Source organism: Macrotis lagotis, chromosome 4 (genome assembly GCF_037893015.1).
Source record: "Macrotis lagotis isolate mMagLag1 chromosome 4, bilby.v1.9.chrom.fasta, whole genome shotgun sequence".
Classification (NCBI taxonomy): domain Eukaryota; kingdom Metazoa; phylum Chordata; class Mammalia; order Peramelemorphia; family Peramelidae; genus Macrotis; species Macrotis lagotis.
Genome location: NC_133661.1, coordinates 173,758,658 through 173,777,161, shown reverse-complemented (window position 1 = coordinate 173,777,161; position 18,504 = coordinate 173,758,658). Strand labels below are relative to the sequence as shown.

Sequence of the window (18,504 nt, the reverse complement as noted above, 5' to 3'; positions counted from 1 at the left end):
ATCATGCCTTGTAATGAGGCAGAAGTGCCAACCTAGTGGTACAAATTACCTACCTGAAGGGAACATTCACATTCTGATGGGATGGGGAGGGAGAGGACAGTGAAGGCTTCATTTTTATAGGTACAGTTCTCACACTTCAAGCACATGATGTCATAATTAAGCTGCCCCTCAAAAAGCCGAGTGATGATAGAGGACTCAATGTTCACCACCTTCCTGTAGCATTTATTAATTCCGTTCTCCTGTGTTTTTTTCCGGCGGTACTATAGGAATTGCCCCAGACCCCCCCCAAAGGAAAAAAGTTAGCAATTGTCAATAAAACAAAACTTTCATAAGTAGAATGAATGGTTTGCTGTCAACATAATAGGAACCCCTCTATTTTGATTTCTGGCAGTAATCAAGTGAGATTTTTTTCTTTTAAAAGATATCCCTCATGAACTTATACATGGTTTCTGAGTCATAATTTCCTCTTTTTGAAGTCATCATCTTTAGATTAAAGAGGGGAAAGACTTTCCAATCTTAGAATAAAAGAAAGATCATAAGAGCCGAATGGTACAGTGGATAGAACAGAAGCCTGGCGTCAGGAAGATATAAATTCAAATAGGACTTCAGATCCTTATGTGTGACCTTGGGAAAATCACTTAACCTCTATCTGCCTCAGTTTCCTCAACTATAAAATAGGATCAAAAAATAAAGTTCAGAGTCTGTGTCTCTCATCCCAAAAAATGTTTATCGTGGGTTGTATGTATTTTTCTGCTAATATTCTCCTGGTTCTGCTTACTCCACTCAGCATCAGTTCATGTAAGTCTTTCCAGGTGCTGTGAACCCAGCATACTCTCAAAATTTGGGAAAAACACAAAGCATGATTCCCTGGCACACTGATCTCATATGTATCAGTTCTAAACTGATCGGCACAACAGTCATAAAAAATATGGACTGGGTTCATTTATTATTGTACATCTCATATGTGTGAACAATTATATATATAATTCATTATGTAATATCTGTATATAGTACTGACTTGGATGGTGGAAAACTTCTGAAATCTTATGTTATGGATGTTAGATTAGTAAAACTAACATACCAACATTACATTAGTAAAAAATGTGAACAACATATATTTCCTGCTGGTATCTCCATCTGCAACTAGGCTCCATCCCTATTTCTGTTGAGGGAATGGCCATTGTTTTATTTACCCAGGTTCACAGCCTTAAAGTCATTCTTAGCTGGGTCTTCCCTCTCACTGACCACATCCAATCAGTTTTATCTCCCACTGTCCTTGCTGCTCTCCACTTGTGGAGTCACCTCTCAAGCTCAGGTCCTCTTCAGACCCTACCTAAACTACTGTCAAAACTCCTCTTGGTCTCCATTCTCTCCCCAGTCCAATCTCTCCCTTTCCCCATGCTGGTGGCAAATTCATCTTATGAAAACACAGGCCTGACAGCATCTCTTCCCTGCTCAAGAAGTTTTCAATGGAACCCTTTGCTTCAAATATGCAAATTCTGGTTTGGTACTAAGGATTTTTCTGCAACAATCGTGGTATCAACATTTTTTCCAAAATGATTCCATGTCTCTCTCTCTCTCTCTCTCTCTCTCTCTCTCTCTCTCTCTCTCTCTCTCTCTCACACACACACACACACACACACACACACACACACACACACTATGTTCTAAACAAACCGGCCCATTCCTTTTCCCATGCATGACAAGCGTGACTCCCATGCCAGGAATCCTCACTCATTTTTACCTCTTGGAATTCCTGGTTCCTTTTAAGCACTGCCTCCTCCATGAGGCCTTTCTTGATCCCTCCTCTTAATGAAAACTTGCTTTCTTTACTCAGAAATTACATATTCTTAATCTACTCATCTATTTACCTGTTGTTTCTGAACAAAAAAGCTTCTTGAGGCCAATTAGTCTTTATATCCTCAGGGAATAGTACATATACGTGGTAGACATTTAATAAATGCTTATTCAGTTGAACCTTATTACTTTATTGTCTACAGTCAAGAAGCAATTTCTTTTTTTATTTTTTATTTTTTAGGCTTTGCAAGGCAATGGAGTTAAGTGGCTTACCCAAGGCCTCATAGCTAGGTAACTATTAAGTGTCTGAGACCGGATTTGAACTCAGGTACTCCTGACTCCAGGGCCAGTGCTCTATGCACTGTGCCACCTAGCCGCCCCAAGAAGTAATTTCAATGAGTGAAGAACCTTTTCCAATGCTTTATTCAAGGAACAAGTTACCCAAGCCCTTGTTTTTGAGGCATAATCAGAATGGGAATGGAGAAGTGGATTATTTCTTCCACAAACAGACCCTTGTGAACTGTCTCCACATCTCTGGCTACCCAGCCACTAAAAATTCTTTTTTGTTAGTTCCCTAGGTTGCTAACCCCTATATGCCACACAAAATCTTTTCTCTAATTATATAATTTCTAGCACAGTGCCTAATAATATAAGCAACTATGCAGGCAGTTACTTGGTATGTGGGTTAGAATTTTATATTTGTAGTCTGGACAACCTGAGCTCATAATTCTGTCTCATAAAACTTCCTAGTTATGTGATCTTGGTTAAGTCATTACCACCTCTTTCATCTTCAGTTGTCTTATCTGTAACTGGTGATAGCACGTATGTCCTAGGGTTATTTAAAAAAAAATTTTTTTTTAGTTTTTTTTTGCAAGGCAATGGGGTTAAAGTGGCTTGCCCAAGGCCACACAACTAGGTAATTATTAAGTATCTGAGGTTGGATTTGAACCCAGGTACTCCTGACTCCAAGGCAGGTGCTTTATCCACTACGCCACCTAGCCACCCCCATTTCACCACCTAGCTGCCTTTATTTTTTTAATTTTTAAAAAAAATATTTAAGGCAATGGGGTTAAGTGACTTGCCCAAGGTCACACAGCTAGACAATTATTAAGTACTTGAGGCAGGACTTAAACTCAGGTCCTCCTGACTCCAGGGCCAGCACTCTCTCCACTGTGCCACCTCGCTGCTCCTGTTCTAGGGTTATTATGTGGATCAGGATCAAAGAACATGTAAAGTGCTTAGAAAAATTTTTTTTATTTAATTAAAAGGATTTTATTAAAACTATGTCAAGGTAGCAATATGTTGACATGCTGATCACTGAAAATCAGTCATGGCTTTTATAGGAACCTTTAAGACAATTCAGATAGAACCCTCTCAGCAGAAGAGATTGGGCTCTTGTATCCTCCCCAAGGTAACAAGAATTTGATACTTTGCAGATAGGGGTACATGACAAAGAGCAGGTAATACAAAAAGCTGCAGATTTGATGACTTCTCCACCAGAGCATCCCCCAAAACTGATTGATAAGCAGGACTGGGAACAATAGGGTACTGAGTCACTATAGCTTTCAACAACTCTCCCATTTGGTGTTAACCATATTTACAGAAATGACTGAGGAACGAAACAAAATGTATGTGCTTCAGCACCATATTCAATCTCATATTGCACCTTTATTCCCCAATTTAATCTTTCCAATTTCTGCTGCTTATTGTGCCAAATCAATGCCTATAATCTAGGGGATTTAAACTCACAATAGGAAACAAGTGTCACATCATAATCCCATGTTTCCATCAATGTCATAAAATTGAATAAATTTAGATTTAATCTCATGTATTACCCAAGGAGACAAGCCTTGATAAATAGGCTCTATTTGTAAACTAAGGTATGTTACAGATTAAACCACTTGGAACAAAAGACAAAAGCAATACAATGATTATCAGTATCAAATTAATAGCTATCCCTGTGATAATCCATTCCCTATATTCAGTTATTCTTCACATTTCATCTTGAGTCCCATCTTGTTTGGTCTCTGAAAATATCTCCTGGAATCCCAGAATAGGTCTCCTCCTTAGGCAGCTCTGTAGTGATCTCTTCAATGGATTTATTTCTCTGGCTCCAAGTCCCCTACAGTGCCCCAGGTGATTCTAAGAAAATCTTTTGTAAAATGGATCTTAATGCATTTAGTACACTCTCCTAAAATAAACTTTTTCCAATAGCTAAGTCATGTGGTGAAAAACCACTTTAAACCTCATGATTCTGATCACATTAAATAGAGCCAGAAAAACATCAAATTTAGGAATCAATAATTCACTTGAAACTTTAGAAAATTCCAGATATTATATACCACTTGCCATCTCTTTTCTTAGAGAGTATCAACACAACTTTATATGCAAAATCCTAGACCAATTTCTAGAACTTAATATTATTATATTTGCAAGGCCTTTTCAGAACATGCTAGAGACCCATATATTTCGTTTGACATATAAATTATATTGTTGCCTTCTTAAAACTTCCTACTCCTGCTGATTTTCCTTTTAGGAAAAAAGAAATACTTAAAGCATCTAATCCCATACATGAACACATAGTTATTAGTACTCATGGCAAGTAAATGCTTTTTTTATCCATAGGTTCGATATTACACAAATGAATTTGCATTAAAATGCTTAATAACAATAAAAGACATGACAAGATATATAAATATAACAATCCTATGTTTTGCAAATCTTAAAGCAAACTATATAAAGGCAAGTTTTTTGACTAGCAATAATAATAATAATAACAATAATAATAGATGCATGATGATTTGATAGTAATAACATGGTTGATCCAAATTAAATTAGATGTTGTGCAAGAAGAATTTAAGGCAATGAGCAGTATGCACCTTTGTGTTCTGGATCTTTTAAAAACAATATTTCTTTGGTTCAAAAGCAATATTACTCTTCTTGTGAAGGAAAGAAGTCTTATCTTGAAGTGCATGGACTCCCTCTTTTTCAGGAAATCTGGCTCACAGGGTTTTAATGGTGAAGATATTTTATCAATTTATTTATTTTCAAATTAAATTTTTTAAACCACAAACCCACCTTTTCTCCCCACTGTTTTAAGAGTAAACATAATTGGGCGGCTAGGTGGCGCAGTGGATAGAGTACCAGCCTTGGAGTCAGGAGTACCTGGGTTCAAATCCGACCTCAGACACTTAATAATTACCTAGCCGTGTGGCCTTAGGCAAGCCACTTAACCCCATTGCCTTGAAAAATCTAAAAAAAAACAAAACAAAAGAGTAAACATAATACCCCCTCTCCCCCCACCAAATATGAAACTTCATGAGAAATAAAAGTGAAGGAAAGAGAAAAAAATGTATTTTAGTCTGTATTCTGATACCATAAGCTCTGTCTCGGGTGAATCACATTCTTTATCATAAGGTCATCACAGAAGTTACTTCCATTTTTTCCACAGTTGCTGTTGCTGATTGTAATTCCCTCCATCCATTCCTCTCCACTACCATTTATTATATTTTCTCTCTCCTTTCACTCTGTCCCTCTTCAAAAATGTGCTGTGGGGCAGCTGAATGGTGGAGTGGATAGAGCTTCGACCCTGGGACCAAGAGGCCCCAAGCCCACATCCCACCTCAGAGACCCAGCAACCACCCGGCCCTATGGTCCCGGACAGGCCACACAATCCCACTACCTTACAAAAAGTAAAAAAAAGAAAATGTGTTCTGACTATCCTCTCCTATGATCTACCCCCTCCTCTATCACCCACATCCCCCCTCCCCCAACCCCCTTTCTCTTTTTCTTCAAGATGTCTATACCCTATTGAGTGTGTATGCTGTTTCCTCTCTGAGCCATTTCCAATGAGAATGAAGGGTCACTCATTCCACCTGACCTTCTCCCCTTCCACTCCATTGCAAAAGCTATTTCTTGACTCTTTTACATTAAAATATCTTAGTCTATTCTCCTTTCCTTTTTCCCAGTGCATTTCCTTTATCACCCATTGATTTCATTTTTACAATACATTATACCTTCAAATTCAGCTCTCTCCTGGGCCTTCTACCTGCTCTATTAAATGAGAAGGTTCATATGAGTATTATCAATGTCATTTTTCCATGCAGGAGTATATGAAGTTCATCATCATCATTAAGTCCCTCATAATTTACCCTTCTCATCCACCCTCTCTATGCTTCACCTGAGTCCTGTACTTGAAGATCAAACTTTCTGTTCAGCTCTGGCTGTTTCAACATGAACATTTGAAATTCCCATTTCATTGAAAGTCCATCTTTTCCCCTGGAAAAGGATGTTCACTTTTTCTGGATAGTTGATTCTCAGTTGCATTCCAAGCTCTTTTGCCTTCTGGAATATTATATTCCAAGCCCTATGAGCTCTTAATGTGGATGCTGCTAAGTCCTGTGTGATCCTGACTGCAGTTCCATGATATTTGAATTGTTTCCTTCTGGCTGCTTGTAATATTTTTGCTTTGACTTGGGAGTTCTCGAATTTGACTATAATATTCCTGGGTTTTTTTTTGGGGGGGGGGAATCTCTTTCAGTAGATTGGTGGATTCTTTCCATTTCTATTTTGCCCTCTGCTTCTAGGATATCAAGATAATTTTCCTGTAAAAATTATTTAAAAATTAAGTCAAGGCTCTTTTCCTGGTTATGACTTTCAGGTAGCCCAATAATTTTTAAATTATCTCTTTTGGATCTGTTTTCCAGCTCAATTGTTTTTTTCAATGAGATAATTTCACATTTTCTTCTAGTTTGTCATTCTTTTTGGTGTCAAATTATTTTCTCGATTTCTCACAAAGTCAGCAGCTTCCTTTAGCTCCATTCTACATTTGAAGGATGTTTTCCTCAGGGAGCTTTCTTATCTCCTTTTCATCTGACCAATTCTGCTTTTTAAAGCTTCTCAATAATTCTTGAACTGTTTTATCCATTTGATCTAAACTGGTTTTTAATATGTTATTTCCTTCAGCATTTGTTTGAATCTCCTTGACTAAGCTGCTGACTTGGTTTTCGTATTTTTCCTGTGTCTTTCTCATTTCTTCTCCCAATTTTTCTTCTAAATCCCTTACTTCATTTTCAAAATCTTTTTGAGCTCTGTAATAGCCTGAGTCCAACTCCTATATTTCTTGGAGTCTTTAGATGCAGAAGCTTGGACTTTCTCATCTTCTGAGTGTATATTTTGGCCCTCCATGGGACTAAAGTAATTGTCTATGGTCAGGTTTCTTTTTTTTCTGTTTACTCATCTCCCCAGTCTGCTCCTGGTTTGGGGGTGCTTCCTGAGCTTAGGGTATTATTGGGGTACCCTCACAAGGACCTCAGTAAGTGAAGCTCTGACTGCTCTCCTGGTCTGTGAATGACTGCAAGCTCACCCCTCTGGGGCCTCAGACTGAGACCAGGTCTGAATATGGTCAAAGCTCCAGAGTCCTGTCCCAGAGACAGAGGACAAACCTCGGCAGTCTCCCTCCACTCCCTTACCTTCTGTGGACTGAGCGCTCAGGGAGTAGCTGCCCGGTGGCTCCTTGCTGGGTGACTCCACAGGCCTGCTTCCTTTTCCTGGGATCTGAGCCATGCTGAGGAGGGCCACTCTGGCCTGGGCTTCACACTCCTTCTGGCAGAGGTCTCCCTGCTGATCTTCCAAGTTGTGCTTGGTGCTCCCTAGGGTGGCAGGTCAGGAAACTACTTCTGCTGCCAGGAGCAGGGGTTCCCAGGCACCCTGGAACACCTGGAAGGCTGAAGCTGCTGCCCCCTCCAACCCCAGAACAGAGCCTTCCCATTATTTTTCATGTTGCCTTGGGTTGGAGAATTGCCTCACTAGAGCTTTCTGTGGGTTCTGTCACTCAAAAATTTAGTTAGAGTCATAATTTTAAGATTTTTTGAAATATTTTGGAGAGGGGTGGCTAGGTGGCACAGTGGATAGAGCACCGGCCCTGGAGTCAGGAGTACCTGGGTTCAAATCTGGTCTCAGACACTTACTAATTACCTAGCTGTGTGGCCTTGGGCAAACCACTTAACCCCATTTGACTTGCAAAAAAAACCTTAAAAAAAAACGAAATATTTTGGAGAGAGCTCCTGGGAAAGTCTATCCTCATGCTGCCATCTTGGCCCCAACCCCAATGGTGAAGATACTGAATGTATTTTTTTTTCCAAGCCTGAATTGCCTACCCTATAGACCCCTAGCACTTAAATTTTTAAATGATTTCGGATCTGAAATCATAAATCATTGTATATGAATAGCAAAATTGAGCCACATCAAATGTTTGGATGCATCCATGATACAGGAACAATAATATTTATAAGATCAAGTATCCAGTGTATCTCACATCTTTGGATGCCAGTCAACAACAGCTTCACAGATGCTTCTCATCTCATTGTTTTGCTGCTACAATCTCCCATGTAGCACTAATCCTTTGTATAATCAGAAGGAGATAGTATCAAGATCTCAGGGTATGAATGGTCAAGTGATTTAAAAAAAAATGTAAAATGTGATGACAAATCAGAAGTGCTTTGCTTGGAACACCTTATTGCTAATATAAAATGGATTTGAGAATGAAAGAGAATTATTAAGTGTGGGTTGAGATGCTGTCAGCTGCATTTCCCCTATATCTTAGAATCTAAGTTTTGCGCAGTTTCATCAGGAGTCTGATGAATAAACTTCAGAATTTAAATTACACATCTTGTGTTTTTGTTCTAATTCAGTGCAAAGCTTGTGTTGGGGGTGTTTTGTTTGCAGATTAAATGAATAGGAACGCATTTTATATTTTACTTAAAAATAATCTGATGACCAAAATATTCCAATAAGCATTTAAATAATAAATTATATGCAAGCCATTTTAGACTCAGATTGTAAGAACTATAAGGGCAATTAGAAACAATCTATTCCAGTGTTGTCATTTTATAGATGAGGAAACTGAGGGCCAAAGAGGATATCTGACCTAGTGAAAAATGTATCTGATTAAACTGGGTATATGGAGTTTTCAATGCTTAGAAAAAAAGGAAAAGAAAATCAGTTGATGCAATGCTCTCTTACAAAGAGCCTTGGTTTGTACTTTTAGTTTCAATCCAAACTCTAGTAAAGTGGGAAGAAAGACTGACTGCTCTTTAGAAGTGACAGGAGTTAATCTCTTTCCTTCCTTGGCTAAGTCAAAGCTCTTGATGGCAGAAATGATATTCCCTTTCCTCCTTTCCCTACTCCCACTTTCCAGCTCCTTTTCCTGAGGATCAGGAGGAGGAGGAGGCTGGTAGGTATCAGTGAATACTAAAATTGAAGCAACATCAAGTAGGAAAAAAGATCAACTCATTATTCCGGACTGCCTTGGGCCAAAGATGAATGAAACAAAAGAAAACAGAGATCTAAGGATTTAGACTGTAAATTCCATGAGACCAGGGGCTGTTTCATTTTTTTTTCCTGGTATCCCTATACCACCTAGTAGAGTTCTTGGTCTATATGTCTTGATCTAATACAATCTTAATTGTTGGGGGAAAATGGAAGAAACATAAGATGTAGAAGGAAGTACTTTTAGGAAGATGGTAGAGAGAGGTAATGATCCTCCCCCCACCCCCACCCCAAGCAAATACCAAAGATTTCAGTAAGAAACAAAGGAATTGGAAGAGCTGCCACAAGCACTGATGCTTATAGGTCATGGAGCCATAGAAAGAGGAGGTGGGAGAAAGGCAGTGGTAATAGCAATAGTGAGGGAATTAATGGATTCCCAAGGAAGCAAGAAAGTGCTAAATAGAAACTCAGAGAGGGGGCTTGTTTATTGCCTCTGTTTTTATCCCTAGCATTTAGAGGCTATGCTAGGCATAATCCATAGTGTCTTGCACATAATAGGCCTTTGATAAATGTTTATTAACTGACTAACTCAGACCCATGACACAGTTGCCACCTGTTCATCAATGTATTCAAACTTTTCCTATGAATATTTTTGAGGAGTGCAGAGCTGCAGGAGGAAGGTTGGAGACCAAGACATCTTATGGGGAAAGGGGGATAAGAAACTGTCACTCATCAAGAAGGTGGTCTTTAAAATTTCTTCTTGCTTCACTAAAAGGGCCTAGGATATTCCATTGTTTGTCACTATCCTGAACTAATATTCTAGATTAAAATACTTATTGGAAGCTTTGGCATGTTTGGACTAGAGGGGAAGTTAATGCTTGTAGGTTAGGGCTAAAACAATCTGGATTCTGAGATCCTTGAGGCAAGCATCTGGGTAAGGCCAAAATTAACCTTTGAGGTTGATGAGCTTGGATTCAATGTCAATACACAGAATTCTGGTTCTGGGTGAAGAGTGTTCACTATGGTTATAAAGAGGGGGAAACTTTTTTTTAAAGTCAGGTATAATAGGTCTAGTCCAATGCCCATCATCTCATAGCCTAATGACCACTTTCCACTGACCTTCTTCAAAGCCTCATGGAGTTCATTCAGGACATAAATCAAGAACTCCTGAGCATCTTGCTGTGTCCTCTTCAGAAACGTTGGGTAGATTTTTCCAATGGCTGACCGAAACACTTCTGGTGAGACACAATCTGAGTCTCCAAGCCACATGTCTGTCATGAGGTATGCAAATGCAGTGGCAGCCTCTCCTGAGTCCCTTCCAAAGGAGAAAATAATGAGATGTTGGATGATTAAAGCCATGAGAATGTATTTCAAACCCTTGGGAACAGAGCGGGGAACTCAATGGACCGCACCCCCTTTTCACCTTCCAGGGACTGACTGTCCTAGTGAAATGGGGAGAGGATGATCTCCTGTGGCAAACCCTGGGTCTGGGCAGCAGTAGCTTCTACCAAGTGTCTTGACACTTTAAAGAAGGAAGAATCTTGTTTCAATTAAAATTTATCTTTTTATTTAATTAGTTGTTTCCCAGGAAAGAGCTACCCTTTCTCCCTCCTTCTTCCACCCTTAACCCCATTGAAAAGGCAAGAAAAACAAAACCCATTAGAAAATATGTAAAATCAAACAAAAAACAAATTCCTACATTAATCATATCCTATATATATATATACATACTTATACACATATACATTTACAAATTTGCATTTATACATATATACATATTTAAACACATACATGCATAGACATAAAAGTCTATCATCTACACTGAATCCATAATTCCTTTTACAGGAGGTGGGTAGTCCTGACAGGCAGACTTACGTTTGAAGAGCAGTGATGTACTTTCCAGAAAGGAAATACTCCACCAGTGGGCTGATGCTGCAGAGACATTGCAAGATGGCATTCATGTAGCATGTGTTGCCTAAATTTCGAAGACCTGTCACACCTTGGGAGTGTTGCTGGGCCATGCTAGACTCTTTGACAGAACTGGTGTCACTATAATCTGTACATTCTGTGCTGTTTGTGTGCCACAGGGAAAGAGAGAAATTATTTTGATGGGGCAGGATGGATACAATTCAATTCAATTGCCTATTCCTTATTAAGTCCCTATTAACAGGAAGACAAAAAAATGAAATAGTTCCTGTCCTCAAGGAGCTTACATTCTACCAAAGGAATAAAACAGATAAGAAAATATAAGGTAATTTGAAGAGAGATAAAGAGGGAGTCAACTAGAGAAAGTAACAATTGTGTCAATCATGATCCTGCTGCATCTAGATACTCCTTCTGTTGACTTCTACAGTCAATCTGCTATACCTGCACACTTATTTCTATGCTGCTTAGACCAAATGAGACATAGGTCTCTGTCCAAAGATACAGTGACAAACCAGAGCAAGATTTTTGTCTTCCTTAAATCAAGAGAAAACTGATTGGACAAGAGATATAAGCCCTTCCTTGCCCAAAAAGCAAAAAAAAAAAAAAAAAAAAAAAGGTTAGCTCAGGTCTTTGAGGGGCTGAAGTCTTTGTCAGGATTGCTGGGCTGCTTTTTCTTCATGTATTGTTCCCATTTAGGAAGAGGAACAATTTTAATAGACCAAAGTTAGAAGGAAAGATCTTTTTATCTTAGAATGGAGATAGATACTCTTAACCACAGGGCTATAGAGCTCAGAAACTGTCATTTCTGATTCTCCCTTCTACACAGAGAAGGGATGTTGAGACTCTCTCCTTTACCTCTTCCCCTTTGTAGTTTAGCATCAGTGTTTGAAAGTACTCATTTTTAGACAAATACTTTTAGGAGAGGAAGGGTGAGTATAGGGGGGGAAATCCTTGGTTCTAGAGTCAGAGAACTTTGGGTTCAGATCCCACCATAGACTCTTCCTATCTGAGTAACCTTAGGCAAGTCACTTCTCTGAATCTTAGTTTTCTCTTGGGTAAAATGAAGGAGTTGAATTTGATGATTTCGGAGGTTTCCTTCTGACTCTAGATCTCTGAACATGAAATAGGTCATCAGTGTATCTTTTCTGTTTCACGACAAGGGAAACCCACTTAAACCAGATAATTTTACAAATTGCACTGAGTATGTTGTTGTTCAGTTGTATCCAACTCTTCAGGACACTGTGGACCATACTGTTCATGAAGTTTTCTTGGTAAAGCTACTGGAATGGTTTGTCATTTCCTTCTCCAGTGGATTAAAGCAAAACAGAAATTAAGTGACTTGCTCAGGGTCACACCACTAATTAAGTGTCTTGAGACCAGATTTGAACTTAGGTCTTCTTTACTCCAGGTCCAGTGTTCCATCCACTGAACCGCCTAGCTTCCCCAATGAATATCTTTCTCTCCATATACATTATCTATATTGATTTAGATATAATATTAATTACATACAATATATTGATTTTATTTCTATTTACATATAAATATATTTATTACTTTTCTCCTAAGATTTTTAGATCATCATTATTCAATGATTCAAGACAGCAAGCACACACTCCCCTGAGAAAAGTCTTTCTAAATGCAGCCTTGAGCCCCTTTGGCTTAATTCCTTATCTAGAGCACTGTAGAAGAGACAGACTCACAGAACATAATAGATTTTGAAGTCATCAGGAGGACATCTGGAAGCCATGGGGAAGGAGTGTGTTGGGTTGTTACTGATATTGAGGCTTGTCTAACCTTTTAACTTCATTTCTTTCTCTTTCACACTCTGTTGACTTTGTTTTTAAAAAATAATTTCTATTCCCCCCCCCCCAACAGGTAGCTCCAAACTGGTTTTCATCTGTACTTCAGGTATCATTCCAGCTTGGATCTTCTGTGCATCATAATCCTTTCTATTTTCCCTCAGGATTCTAACATGTTGCTATGAGATGTATCTACCCTGGTTTGTGTTCATAGTATTTTTGACAAGAAGGTATTTCAATTGTAAGCATAACTTCTTTTCCTAAATGGTCCTATTTATTTTTAAATTGCATATAATTTTGATTTTTTGCAAGCAAGTTATTTAGTCACAATACACTGATCTGAATTGTTAATTTTTAAGGGCAGGAGTTATACCAGGATAACATGGAGGAAGTGAGGGGAAACTTCTAGGATCTCAGATTCTGGAAGTAGGGTGGGATAGATTTCAAATACTTACAATTAGAAAATATTTCTTAATTGTTTAAGTAGTATTTCTTAAATGTGTCAGTAAAAAATAAAAATTCTATGAGAATGAAGTGGGGTAAAAGAGAGGAGAGAGGAAGAGAAAGAGAACAAGACCTCTAAAAATGTTCAGAGACTTGTTCTAGGCCCTATAATATTAAAGGGAAGAATTTATATACCATGTTGAGGTTGGCCTAGTTAACCTCAAGCTCTTTTCCTAGGTAAAAGATGCCATGCATAAGTCAATAGAATTGGAATAGCTGAAATAGAAGCAAAACTGAGGGAAGGCATATTGGAAGTCATGAAAAAGTAACAGAGGTAAAGAAATCATTATGGGAAGTCATTATAGAGACAGTGGAGTCATGGATGTAGTGTCAGAAAATATTGTGACCTTGGGATAATCAGTTTTCTCAATGGCAAAATATAGATAATACACCAACTACCTCCCAGGGTGGTAAACCACAAAGCCTTCTCTGAAAGTGAATTCTTATTGGTTGATGAAAAAGGATTTACAACAAAGTTGGAAATGGACTTTTTGAGGCTGAGCGAATTTGTAAAAAACTGACAAAAAACCTGAGAAAGTAGTACTGTATGAATGATTTCTTGATCTCTGGGAATGAAATCACATTGTAATGCATTTGGCATTTGAAAGATTTCTTGTTTGTAAGGACATGGAGGTTAGAGAGCATTCTAGAGAAAACTGGGACTAGATGAGGCAGTCTTTCATAGAATAGTTTTCATGCATTTTTTTACCTGCACGGAGGGGGAAGGAATATTATATCTCACCATCACTTGCTACTTTCTGGTAGAGTGTACCTAGTAGTTATGACAAAAGTATAACTATCAGGAGTCTGTGTTTCTTTGTCCATTTGCTCCTTGGTCACTCATTATGACTCCCTACACAGTTTTCCTAACAATTTGTGATGTCTACTTGGCTCTAACTCAAATCATAAAGCTTGGACTGCAAACTCCTCCTAAACCTGAATTAGCAATTTATACCTCTCTTTACTTCTCTTTCTGGTAGCATCTTTATTCCAGGGTTGTTTTGAGAATAAAATGATATATTTGAAAAGTGATTTTCAAATTTTAAAATGCTACATTAGTTATTAGTATATTAGTTTCCATTCTATTTTGCCCTCAAATAGTTTACTAGCTAGTAGTTCAATCTTATATACAAGTCAACCTTATTAGAAGCAAAAGTTCAATATCTGAGTCCTCTGTGCTCCCCACCCAAATCAGGCTTCCAATATCCAATAAAAATATTCCTATCCTATAAAAATCAAGCATTCATTGTAGGCTAAATGTAATTACATTAAAGTAAGTGGCAGAGATGCAAAGCAAAAACAGTGACCCACAGCCGAGGAGGAGGTACATGGTATTAAGAGAGGGAGAGACAAATGGAGTAACAATGAAAATAATAGAGTAATAGAGTAACAATGAAGGTTTTTGGGCAGAAAAGCGTGACACGCTCAGTCTTGAGCTTTAGGAGGATGATTTTAAGCAGTAATGTAGGAGGACTGGAATGGGGAAAAGATAGGAAGGAAGCCAGAATTCAGTTAGAAAGTTGTTGAAATAAAACAAGTTAGAAATGGTGAGGGCCTGAACTGGAGTGGTGATGATAGATGTGAGGGAGAGATACTGTGAGATAGAACTGGTTAAGATTCAGAAACAGATTGGATAAAGGATTGTAAGGAGGAAGAGGGGAAGTCAAGGATGGATCCCAAGGTTCTGAACATGAATGAGAGAGAATATTGGAGAAGAAGTAGACATAGGAAGAGAAAATAATGATTTTGATTTTGTGCATGTAGAGTTTGAGATAAATATTCTAACATTTATAAAGCCTGTTTGCAAAGCACTTTTCATCAATTATCTCATTTGCTTACAGTTCTGCGAGGAAGTGCTCTTATCCCGTTTACAGAGGAGGGAACAAACAGAGGTTAAAGTACTTGTCCAGAGACACAGGGCTAGTAATCCTAGTTCAAGATTTGAACTTGAATCTTTATGATTTCAAGTCCAGACCTCTCCCTCATAAATAACCTAGTGGTCTTAGAGAAGGTTCACTTGGCAGTTGTTAATTCAGGACTGGGGCTGGAAGATAGAATAGGTTTGGATACATAGATCTGTGAGACAACTGCATAGATGATAATTGAACTCATGGGAGCTGTTATGAGATCACCAAGACAAGGAAAGATGAGGATCTAGGGAGAGGCCCCCTAAGATTGGGGGAGGGGTGTGGTGTATGTTAAGACCTAGATGCTGAATTCAGCAAAAAAGATGGAGAAGAAGAAGAGACAGATAGGAGAATCAAGAGTGTCAGTGTTGGGGAAACCCAGGGAGAAGAGAATATTCAAGGATTAGGGTTTGTCACAGCTTTGGCAAGGTGCAGAGAGATCATGAAAGATGACCTTTTCATTTGAAAAAAAACAAGTTTCAATTGAGTGGTGAGGATAGAAGCCAGATTTTAAGGGGTTGCAATGTAAAAGAGAAGAGAAGAAACATGTTTTGTTTTTAACTAGGAGAATGGCACTGAGAGGGAAAATATAAGAGCTTAAAAGCTTATGGAGATGGCCGAGTCAAGAGAAGGTTTTCCCAGGACAGGAGTATTTATAACAGCAGGGAAGGATCGAGTAGATAAGGCAATAATAAAGATCAGAGAAAGAAGAAATAATGGAAGGGGCAAATGGCTGGATCTGGGAGGGATCAGAATAAGAAGAACCAACTCTGAGTCAGAGTCTCTGAAGTCAAAGAAATGTTGGGGAGCGACTGAAGAGTTTGAGGGCTATGGAATAGGGAAGAGGAACTCAACAAATGATGACTACTTTCTTGGTAACATTGTTTAGTTGATCCCTCCTTCCTATCTGGATGGACTAGTCCTGTATGTTGAATCTGGGCCATGACCTTGCAGTTGTGATTGTCTCCAAAGTCAACAACATTATAAGCACAGTAAAGGAAGAGGGACAGTAGAAATACCTAGGCAGGTGAGAAAAGGGCAATTTATTTTGAGCAGTTCCTAGCTGCTAACACAATTGTCAATGAATAGATGTCTGTTGTCATTCACCTTTTGGTTCTCTGGACTTTCCAGACTTGGCTACTTCAACTTCTGCTACCTTCTCACCATGAACACCCTCTGCCAATGCTGACTCCCTTTTCTGCCAATGCTGACTCCCTTTTCTCAATTGTGAGTTCTTATCAGGGTCTTTCTTTTGGGAAGGGGCTCAGCTACCTAACTTCTATTCCCCTCTTGCCTCTCTTGAGTTTCCAGTCTTGGACACCATGCCCTCACGTTATTTCTTCCCCCACTTCCCAACCCTTTTTAGCCTCCTTGTGTGTTATTCCCCCAATAGTGTGTAAATTCCTTGAGAGCAGGGACTTTTTTCTTTCTTGTATTTGGATCCCCCAAACTTAGCATAATTCCTTGCACATAGTAAATATTTAATAAATGCTTGTTGTTTTGCCTTACCTTGCTTGTGAATGAATAATAAGGTCCTTGAAGAATTGTATTTTGTATCCCAATGCTTGCCAGTGTCTACTTCATAGACATAGCATCCAGTGGCTTAATATTAGTTGAATTTAGAAGACATATTCTGCTCTTCTCTGTATGTGCACTCTTATGCCTATCTCAACCAGAGTTGCTCTAGTAGGAAAAAAAAAGCAACCAAAAAACTCCCAAATTTTCCAGGCTTATTATTCATCTCTCAGATTAATTAGTAACCATTCCATTGCTGACCTGCTGGTCTGGGCTTACTGTTGAATGCTTGAGTCATCTTGAGCACACTCTTGTTTCATCTTTCACTCCTTTGAGAGCATGTTCCAGGAAGGAGGCAATTATCACATTTCTTCATTATTTTGCCAATTGCCAATATTATTTTCTTTGAGCTGTGAGCATATAGATAGTAGCAGTAACTCAGACATGGCCCAACAATATACATCTAGTCTTTGAAGATTTCTAGTGAGAGGAAACTTCTTAGGGAAACATATTCCTCTTCTGGAAAGCAATTTTTTTTTTTTTTTTAGATTTTGCAAGGCAATGGGGTTAAGTGGCTTGCCCAAGGCCACACAGCTAGGTCATTAAGTCCCAGGTATTCCTGACTCCAAGGCTGCTGCTCTATCCACTGCGCCACCTAGCCGCTCTGAAAGCAATAATTCTTAAGATTTTCTTGACATCAAGCCAATATCTATTACTCATTGCTCCTAGTTCTTCCTCTGGAATCAATAAGAGCAAGTTAATTGTTTCACTGACAATTCTTCAAGCAGATTTTGGATGATTTATTCTGTTCCCTTCTCCCCCTCTCCCCCTTTTGGGCTCAATTTCCCTAGTCTCATTAGAATGTAACCTCTTTGAAAAGGAGGAACTGTCTTACCTTTTTATTTGTATCCACAATATTTAATTCAATATTTTGCACATAGTGCTTAATAAGTGCTTCATTCCTTCATTCAAGGTTTTCCTCTTCAGTTTCCTTTCTCTGCCAACTTTCCACCTTATCCATGTCTTTTTTAAAATGTGGTGTTGAACAGATTACCCTTGATGAGGAATGGCTAAGGCATCATCTCCCTGTTTCTCTCTGTACAGCCAAAGAGCTCATTGGCTTTTTTGGTTGTCATATTGTTGACTCACAATTGACCATGTAATCTCTTCCTTATCAATTGTAGTCAAGGTATAATTTTCCCACTTTGTATTTGCTCAATTGGCTTTTTTGAACCAAAATTTAAAATTACATATGTAAACATTTTAAATGAGTTCCTCTTAAGTTTGGTTCTCTCCTATCAAGACCTTTTTGAATTTTAACTACTATCATTTATATCAGCTGTCCCAGCTTTGTCACCCACAGAATTAATATGTATGCTATGAATCATGGTTAGATGGGTTTAACACTCTAAGGGGGGCATTCTATATTGCTTTGGGCCTGGCTCTTTGACCAATTCTGAATCTACTTATTTGCTTAGCTCACATCTCTACCCATCAATCAACAAGTATTTATTAAAAAAATTGAAAATATCAGTTACTTTAAATTCTTTAAAAATATTTGTATTCAAAATTCCCTCTTGCCCCTTTACTATCCACTGAGAAGGCAATTATGTATGTGAAATCGTGCAAAAAAAAATTTCCAAATTAGGCATATCACAAATGGAAAAGGCAAGAAAAATAATGTAAGAAAATGATACTTTGCACTCAGAGTTCATCAGTTCTTTCTCTGGAGGTGTATAGCATTTTTCATCATGAGTCTTTTGCAGTTTTCTTGATTCATTATATTG

General features: G+C 38.4%; 1 protein-coding gene across 7 annotated transcripts in view; it reads right to left on the bottom strand.

Moving 5' to 3' along the window:
• The window catches only part of USP50 (ubiquitin specific peptidase 50), a 34,495-nt gene extending 16,671 nt beyond the window's left edge, over nt 1-17,824 (bottom strand). The window contains exons 1-5 of one of the 7 annotated variants that reach the window (XM_074234693.1): nt 17,613-17,824; nt 16,712-17,127; nt 10,942-11,131; nt 10,186-10,381; nt 54-260 (exon numbers count right to left, since the gene is read on the bottom strand). In XM_074234693.1, coding sequence (XP_074090794.1) covers nt 54-260; nt 10,186-10,381; nt 10,942-11,087 — 549 coding nt within the window. In that variant the 5' untranslated portion in view covers nt 11,088-11,131; nt 16,712-17,127; nt 17,613-17,824. Of the gene's footprint in view, nt 1-53; nt 261-10,185; nt 10,382-10,941; nt 11,137-12,692; nt 12,921-16,711; nt 17,128-17,612 lie in introns of those variants that run through there. The other 6 variants (XM_074234692.1, XM_074234690.1, XM_074234691.1 and 3 more) reach the window with 6 other exon arrangements.
• Between the last annotated feature and the right edge of the window lie 680 nt (nt 17,825-18,504).